At 48.2% G+C, this 9,194-nt stretch overlaps 1 protein-coding gene across 3 annotated transcripts in view; it reads right to left on the bottom strand.

The window, feature by feature from the left end:
* Positions 1–7,216, bottom strand: part of SPINT1 (serine peptidase inhibitor, Kunitz type 1) — a 19,093-nt gene extending 11,877 nt beyond the window's left edge. For 2 of the 3 annotated variants that reach the window (XM_008639456.2, XM_017742218.1), the window contains exon 1: positions 6,403–7,044. In XM_008639456.2, the coding sequence (XP_008637678.2) occupies positions 6,403–6,928 (526 nt within the window). In that variant the 5' untranslated portion in view covers positions 6,929–7,044. The other variant, XM_017742219.1, reaches the window with a different exon arrangement.
* Between the last annotated feature and the right edge of the window lie 1,978 nt (positions 7,217–9,194).

Here is a 9,194-nt window from a genome sequence, read left to right as displayed (position 1 = left end):
CCCCCACGGAATGCGGGGGGGAGGGACTCCCTCCCTGCCACTCCTGCTAGGCAAACACCATGAGCCTGCCAGGGAGAAAGGCAGCCTACTCCCTGCCACCGTCCTGCCAGGGTGAGCCCAGTAGGTGAGTGCAATTGCACAAGGAAAAGACCAGTTTTTCAACAACACAAAGGCTGATCCTTAACTCATGACTCCAAATCATGTTTTACGCCTTGACATTTTTAAGCATGAACACTTTAAACAAAAAATTGCAGACCAAACATCTAGTTACTTCAGGTCGTGGGTTGCGTGATCAAGTAAAAGTTCTGTTCAATGGGTCAGCAACTTCCCCAGTTCCCATCTCTGATTAGCCAAATTTACTGACTCTCCTCACATCCAGAACAAGAGTCAAGAGTATTCTTTATCTATGGTGACTGCCAAGGAGTAATGCTCACTAGAAATTAAGGACTTATTTTTCAAGTCTATCCCTTTTCTCCTTAGGATGCCTGAAAGTTCAGTGACTTTGGAATATTTCTGCCACAGTGACTGTATGAAGCCTTCCCTGGCAACGTGGCTGTTTTCCACCTGAGCTTCAGAACCAAAGTGCTGGCTGAGCCAGAGTGAGTATCAGCAAACTGTTTGTACAAGGGAGACTCTACACTCAGTTTGTTTTGCTCTGAAAGTCTGTAGGAAAAATGAAAGTTACCTCTGCTATAATGCTCTTTTGACCATGGAAAGTTTCTGCTGTAAAACTCTGTAATTAACAGGGAGGTTAAAGCTTTATGATGCTTCTGTGGCATGCTCTTTACTGTGAAACATGCTCCTGGAGTCACATCATAAGCAACAATTTCCACTTCCATTTATATAGCACATCAGTAGGGGAAATATGATTCCAGAGGAAAGCTTGATAGAGGAAATCCAAATTGCTTTAAAAAGTTTTATTACTCACACCGTATTCATGCCTGAGACCCTGATTTTTGCTTTTTAAAAAATCTCATCCCGTTTAAAAGCTCATGCAGTCAGTGGCTTGACTAGCTTCACCTCTAATGAGTGAACTTGGACCAAAATTGATGGGGGAACAGGAATTTAAAAGGTAATAAATTTCTACGAAGGCTTCAAAAGTAAGCATCTAAGTGGGGGGAGAGACCCCACTAGGGACCTCGCTATGCAAACCTGCAGGCATCAGTGAAATCCCATGGCAGAATGTACTTGCAAAGCTCACAGTTTGGAGGCTTTTCTCTTTTGGAACTCAGATATTAGCTTTTGCCCTTGGGATCTATAAAAAACCAGATTTCCTCCATTCCAGAGCTTATGCAGATACACCCTGAGTAGTTGAGACTACAAAGCAATGCTTAAAAATACCTCAGAATGATTTGAGATTGTCACTAGAATGAGCTGGAAAGCTTTCTCATGGTGACTAAGGGGCTCTTACAGCCCACTGCTGACTGCCTTTGCAGGAGCAACTTGCAAACAAGACAAGTGGGGCTTGCCCTGGGGACCTTGAGGCACCACGAAGGGAAAGACCTCACTGGAGACAAAAGCCGCTGATCAGGGCAGGAGCAGAGATGGGAGCAAAAATGAGGCCACCCAAATTCTAGCGCCCATGAGACACAGGACCTTGGAGATTTCAAGCATCAGAAGCCAGCAGAACCTGTCTGCTGCACAAGCAGATGGGCAGCAGTGTGGCTCTTCTCAAAATGCTAAAGCTCTGCTCTTGCATTGCTTCCAGGGAATTCATTCAGAAGTGAACAGCTTTCTCACCCATCCACAGTAGAAAACTCTCCATTTCCACAGGCAGAGGTAATGAAGGATGACACTACTGCCACAGTATAATTTGCCTGAGGTGGAAAGAGAGAGAAAGAAACAAGGCAACCCAATATAGTGCCTGGAGAAAGAGAAATACAGGCTCTTTCTTTAGGGCTTTATCCTGTCTGGGCAGAAAATATAGTCATGATAAAGCCATACAGTTTTCTAACAACTCATGCACAGCCAAGCAGCTCTCAGCATTAGTTTCTAGAGGCTTTTGTAGTGGTTCATAAGTGCTGCACACAGCAGGTCAACACAACCTCTTGAAAACAATACAGTATGACTGAATGGATTATATTTTCAGAATAACATAAGGTGCTGCTGCCACTAGGTTCTCTCCATCCTTCCTCAGTCCTATTTGCTTTAGCAGGCAGAGGGAAAGACTCTCCCACAAGTATTTATGCTATCATAGCAAAGATTGGTTTGTACCTCCAGTCTCTTTAAGGAGACTCAGGCTCTGGAGACAAGACATGATGTAGCCACTTCAGTAAATGCTGCATGCCAAACACTAATTGCACAGCAAGTGGAGTGGAAGCTGCTCGTCACCTTCTCTGAGCAGGAGCTGGTCTTACCTGAGACCAGCTGGTCCTCCAGGACCCTTCCAGTACACGTTAGCCTCTGAATCTGTGGTGTGGGTACTGAATGTGCAGCTTCCCCTCTCCTGGCCTGAGCTCGAGGATGAGCAGCCAGCTCAGGGCTGAACGGCATCAGCCAAGGGGGAACTTGTTTCAACCCCAGCTGTGATACCAGTGCTGCTCATTTTAGTTGCACTGTGTCCACAGAATGGAAACCAGCATGGGACCAAACATTTAAGGAGGGATGAGCTTCCCTCTTGGGAAGCTCTCCTTTTGGAATGCACTACCGAAATGTTAGCCTGCAAATCTCCCTCCACGGTGAGGCAGGAGCAGACATATCTGATCAGAACCCTGTGGTTCCCAAGCACTTCCCGTCTCCCACTCACAGGCCCTGCTTCAACAGGAAGAGACTGTCACTGAGCAATTCACAATAACCACAAAAGGTTCAGTTCAAGAAATGTACAAAGGTTCAGGGAGGTTATTTTCCAGTTTCACACCCAAAACTGGTCTGCCTAGACCAGAATAAGCTGGGCTAGTTACTTAAACACTGGGCTCCATTATTACCAATAAAGTGCAAGGTGAGCCTGCCCCTCCCGGATGAGCCACACAGAAAACTTGCACCAAAGTTCGGGCTGAGGAATCATTTAAGAAGATTGTGCCTTTTAACAATAACATCAGAGACTTCAGGCTGTACATTAGCTGGAACAGGCAAGAGACAGTACCAAGATATCGTCACCAGCTTACAAAGAACTCAGAAGCTCTTGTTCTCCAAAATACTGAAAATACATTCAGGAGATGTGCAGAACCCAGATTTCAGCTGAATTCATCGTTGCCTGTACCCACAGGTTTTTCTGAAGTCGTAACACTGTAAGAGTGGCTACAGTGAGTTTGAGCAGGTACTCCTGTTCCTGTGTTCAGTTGTCAACACTCTTGCCATGGATGCTTGAGCAAGAGCACTGCAAGAATACACAGCGCTTTCCCTGTAACACTCTCCCAGCTTTCAGCTACTTCCATCAGGCTCCAGAAACACCCCAAGATTAAATTTGCCCATTCAGCAGCCCCCAGCTGTGTGCTCTCTTTCAGGTGTTACCTAGTCTCCTCCTAAACATATATAAACCTCTCAATTCAACAGGTCTGCTCCTTGCAGTAGTAGTAGTAGTAGTGTGTGTTTTTGCTTAATGTTACCCACTGGGATCACTAACTGGGTATTTCATTTTCCACTAGAAAAAACATGCATTTAATTCTTATCATTGCAGAGGGTGTCTGAAGAGTGGCACAGGTAAAGGCTCCTAGGACACCTGACAGCAGCACACAGAGGAAAGGAATGCATGATAAAGCAGCAGATAAGCTTCCTGCAGACCCTTAGAGCCAGAATCAGGGGGCCAACAATAACCTTGGCTCCAGAGCAGTCACAAAACGTCACATTTTAACAGTGATACAGCACAACAGCATGAAAACTACACAGTTTTGTCTCCAGTCCAAAACCTGGGCCAAGATTTTTTGCTTATGAACATTTGGGAGGAAGACCTGACATGTTGAAAACAGCTTCCTTTAACACTTGTTTCACCTGGCCTCTTCAGGCATCCCCAAAAGGTCCGGAAGCAAAACTGCTTTAGTTTCCTTATGCTGCCAGGTGGAAATGCTCAGTGCCCAGAGGCTCCTTCACCTAGCCTCGTGCACCTGCCCCATTGTGCCCTTCCTCTTTTCCCCCTCAGTGACAGCCAGGCATCCACCTTCCTGCTCAGACAGGTCCTGCATGGACCCAATTCCAGCATCATGGCTGGAGGGGCTTGGGGTTTTGGTTTGGATTTTTTTGGTTTGTATCTGAATCAAAATGGAGATCTGCATTCTTAAGTGTCTCATCAACTGCTGTGGGGAGGAAGACCCAGCTATTTCTCCAGTAAGGTAACTCCCTTCGCCTCTTTTGCCTGCTAGCCCTCCAGTGTCATTCAAGGTGATTCAGAAAGCTTTTGGTATCAAAGACAATGCCTAAAAATTTCAGAGAGGAGGGAAACACATTTCCTATCAAAGCACAGCGCGAACATCGCAGGCTGATCCAAATACACAGTGGTGAACTGCCCAGAGTCTGTCACTCCAGCTGGAGACCCGCCCGGCACCAGCATCCTCCGAGGGTCAAACACGGCTGTAGAAGAGACCGAGCCCTTCCTACACTCACAGCAGTCCAAGGCACAAGCCCCACGTGAGCGAGGAGGGGCACGGCCGCCTCCGGGCACAGTAACCCGAACTGCATTTCTGGAGTGCTTTTCACTTCTCACTGATAAGCCCTCCTGGGTCTTCCTGCTCCACCATAGCCATCCCAGGACTTGTGAAAGGAGCACTAGGGATGGATTGCAAGACAGAAACTGCATGTTGGTGGCTGGAGTGCTGCAGCTCGGTGCCATATTTTAGCAAACATGTCACTGCTGGTCACACAGAGAGGTTGGTGACCCTAGGACACTTTCTAAAGATCTGCACACATGGAATGCCAGACCCTGGGACCAGCCAAGGGAGGAGGGGCTTGCAATCTTCTTGTATGAGGCACTGGTCCACAAAGGTAAAGAGACTGAATTGCTCAACAGTCCATTGTATTTTAATCTAATCTTGTGAAATCAGGATGTACTGGAGATGATGCATTCCCTTTTCCTCCTACAACAAAGCATATAGGAGTTTAGACGGCTGCTGCCATGCCACCTCCAGTGCTGGTGATGTGGCCTTCAGTTCCTCCCTAACTGCAGCTCCTGTGAAAAGGGTTTTGAGCCTGGAACAGAGATGCAGGAGAACTACTGAAACAGCAAGACACATTTACCAAAAGGCCCTAAAATCCAGTAGGAAGCCACAAGTAGGGACAGAGGACCAGGGGGACCACTTCTGCCACACTGCTGTTCAAACCAGCAACACCCAAGGGCTGCTTGAGAGAAGCGATGATGCCCTGCTGCAAACCCCCCCACTGCTACCCAGGATGGAGAAGTGGTCAGTGTGGGATTTGGTGCCATTTCCCACCTCCAGCACCCACAAGGCTGGCACAACCCAGCAGAAAATCAAAGACCTATTCAGCTCACATCATGGAGCCCAAGCCCTTGCACCCACCTGGATGTTCCCCTTGCCATCTTCACAGATCCTTTCCTTCCCAGAGGTGGGCTGGGAGGGTGTGTGAGGAGGATTATCCACAGAGATATCCCCTAATAGCCCTGACCAGCGATCAACAAACAAACCAGTTATGGTTGCCAAAGTCCCAGCCAGGCTAGAAACATGCCAGCCTTGACAGGCTTCAGTCAAAACACAGAAGGAGGGGGCAAAGGAGGAACTGCTGTGTTTTTAGTGTTTCTGAACATGCTGCAAGAGTTTGGAGAGAGCAGAGTGTGTGGCAGGTGGCCAGCTTCAGATTAGTTCATTTTCCACCTGGCTCTCTGTGTCCACGTGCAATCTTTTAGAGCAGAGAAACAGGGATTGGGGAAGAGAAACCCACCTCCAAAGGGGAAATTTTATAACCAGCCTCCCCCAGCTCCTCCTCTTCCAGCAGCAGGGACCAGCCCCAACAAGCAGAGCAATACTGAGGCACCTCACCATCCAGGCTGCTGCTAAATAAAGGTAACTGGATTGCATCCTGCCTCCAGCCCCTGAGCAATTAAGAGATTAATGCTGCCCTTTAAAACCTGGTGATGTGTAGCTTTTTAGAGGATTTCACTTTCCAACCTCAAAGGCCCAGGGGAAGGGAGAAGAAAAACAATACCTTCTTCTCTACATTGCCAAGTAGCAAAATCTCAGACTTTGGTAATCACACACTCCACCTGCTTCAAACAGGTTAAAGAGCATTTCCCTATTCGTTTACTAATCGGTAAACTGAGGCACAGATCTTAAATGAGTATCAGGGTTTGGGAAAACCTTTGTGGCAGAGGAAAATACAGAAACACCATCTTTAGCCTCGCTCTACCCCGAGCGTTTGGCAGCACTGCTGCTCATATGATGGCCGCAGGAGCTGGCACCAGTAACCATTAATGCTCTTCCAGACCCGGCTTGCAGGGATTCATTATGGGCACCTTACCACTAGGTCTGCGATTCTGCATTGCCAGGTAAGAATCGTACACGTCCTTCTTCAAGAAGTTGAGAAAGCCGATCTTCCTGGCAAACCTGCAAACGAAAGCCTTCTCATAGAGGCAGTTGAGGAGAAAGCAGCCCTGGATGTGGTCTTCCTCCGAGCCCGGGCCCTGCTCCACGAGAGCCAGGTTACAAGCGGGTTCCTTACAGCAGGCTCTCATGCAGTCCCTGCTCCGACGCACCATGGGGGACGACAAGAAGGTGGCTCCATTCTGGACGGAGGCGTCTGTATCCAGCACCCAATCCGGCAGCCCTGCCGTAAAGTCCTCCAGGCACATTTCACCGAAGGGTTTTTCCTTCTGCCCTTCGCCCAAGTCCAGCACCACCAGCAAGCAGACCCAGGCCACAAACCATGGACCCGGACTCCTTCTGGCCATCTTAGCGCCCCGATTCTCACTGTCTTGAGACTTCAATCCTTTCCTAAAGGAAGGGAGAAGACAGATGAAGCTAAGAGGGACGGCGTTCAAGTGCATGCCAACCCGGGGCGAGAGGGAGCCGGAGCATGGCCGAGGCTGCGCTCTGGGTTCCGGCTCTCCCCGAGGTAGCCGGTGTGTCCCCTGACCCTGCACCTCATCCCCAGGCGTGTGCTCCCAGCCCCCCACCTGGGCGCTCTCCGCTGAAGCTGCTGCTGGGAGCGGGGTGTCCCCGCCGCCCCGTTGTGCCTTCACCCCCCAGGTGCGCCTTCAGCTGCGTCCAGCGGAGACAAAGGCACGGCGAGCGCAGGAAGTGAAAACCAATTCCCTGAGAGAGGAAGAAAAAAAAAAAATCAAGTCACTCCCTTGCATACTGAATTGCGTAAGAGGAAGGGGAGGAGAGACAAGCTGATACGATCTTCTGCTCCCCTTGGAACGGAGCCGAGAGCGATTCTCTCGCTCCCGTAGGTGCGAGGGCAGGCAGTCCAGACGAGCATCCCACCTGCTGGGTGCTAGTTGCACCCCCGTGCTAAGGATGCTTCAAAGGAACTGAAAGCCAGGAAGCAGGCAATCTGTGTCCTGTGGCAGTCGCCCTTGTGCTCCGGTGTGGTCAGTGGCCCGGAGCACCATTAGCCCGTGTCTCGCTAACCCAAACGAATCAGCCTTGCAGCCCTATCTGCAGTGCCCACCGCCGTTGCTACTGCAAGAGGTTTTGTGCTCAGTGCAGACATCCCGAAATAATGAATTCCCTGCTCTTGGGACACTATTTTTTTTTTTTTCAGTGAAAGCACTTGGGATCATACTTGGAGGCTGCCTGAGTGGCAGGACCCCTGCTACCACAGCAGCGAAATTTTAAGTAATCACCCCCCACTGATGAGCAGCATTTCACTGTTCTCCTCAATCTCATATAGGTTAGCTACAGTTCATTTGTAGTGCCCTTGCCTTGGAGGACTGTGCTGTTTGGGGTCATGGGAATACAAAGGCTGCCTATCCATGTATTTTCCCCCTTTGTGCTTCTACTTGCAGATCCACGATCAAATTCCTCTGTTCAACACATACACCTGTGTCATCCACACCCTCTGTCTGTAAACAGTCCTAATACCCCTGGGCAAACTGCTCTTACCCCTCTGTCATTGTGCTTAGGAAAGCTGGGAGTGTTGGTAATTTGCTTGGACATTATTTATAATGAAATATTTCATCACTTAAAATAACAACAGCAAATCTGAGATGGCATTTTGTGGTATGTCTTTGGAAAGAGGTGGTGAGCAGCAGTTATGTATCAAACAGCAATTGGCTTTGTGGTTTGGGGGACCATTCTGGCGTCCAGCATTTCAATTCTTGCTGTTTCTTTCTGTACCTCTGATCCAGCCTTTTACATCCTCAAAGGATACTTGAGAGTCCTTAGAGACATGTTTCCTGTCTCCTGGCTGTCACAAGCACCATGGGAAGATAATATTGTGGGAATATTATTTTTCCATACCTCTCATGACTTTCTATGGCTTGATGTTGACATTTGTATAGTACTGACATCTGTTAGGAAAAGGGGATTGCTTTGATCTGGCAGTGGTAAAGTATAAAAAAACCCCTTGAAAATGGATAGGAGGAAACATGCATGTCTGCAGAGTAAAGAGATGTTTGATTTCCTCACTGGATTTATGAATCTTTGTCAGGAGAAGCATGGGTGTCTCCCACTCCATTTCCAAATCAGGTCTTTTGGACCTGCCTGCAGACCATGCAAGCAGTAAAGGGGGAGCTGACCACTTAAATATATGCAGGAGAAATAAAAATGACAACAAGGTTGTCTCATTCTTCTGTTCTGCCCTGCCTGAGATGTTCTGCTGGGAGCTCTCTCTTGTATTTAACCTGGAAGAGATTTTTCCTGGATAAATATTCAAAGCCTTCAGAGTGGAGCCAGGTGAGGCTCAGTGCAGTTTCCTGACACAGGAGCAGGGAGCTCAGGGAGCAGCTGACCCCACAGCAAACCAATGACTGTGTTTGGATATCCACACTGGCAGAATTGTGCCTAAACACTGCAGTTTAGTATTTTTGTCTCACTGGCAATAACTAAATCTGCCTCAGCAGTAGTGTTGTGTTACAAAATCTGTCACAGTTTTCCTGCAAACCTGAGGGACATGATGTCTCTTTTGCTTGTGCCTAGCAATATGAGTAGCATAATTCCTGCAGACACAGAGCTGGGAGGATTCATTGATTGGCATCTCTAATGTCTCCCCCCACTTTAAAAAAAAAAAATTATGAAAGGATGAGCCCCTTCATAAAAGGATGAAGCCTAGCCTTTAGAATAGGGGTTCTTAATGGCTTTTACTAT

This window comes from Corvus brachyrhynchos, unplaced genomic scaffold (genome assembly GCF_000691975.1).
Source record: "Corvus brachyrhynchos isolate BGI_N302 unplaced genomic scaffold, ASM69197v1 scaffold115, whole genome shotgun sequence".
Lineage (NCBI taxonomy): Eukaryota > Metazoa > Chordata > Aves > Passeriformes > Corvidae > Corvus > Corvus brachyrhynchos.
This window is presented reverse-complemented; position numbering and strand designations above follow the sequence as displayed.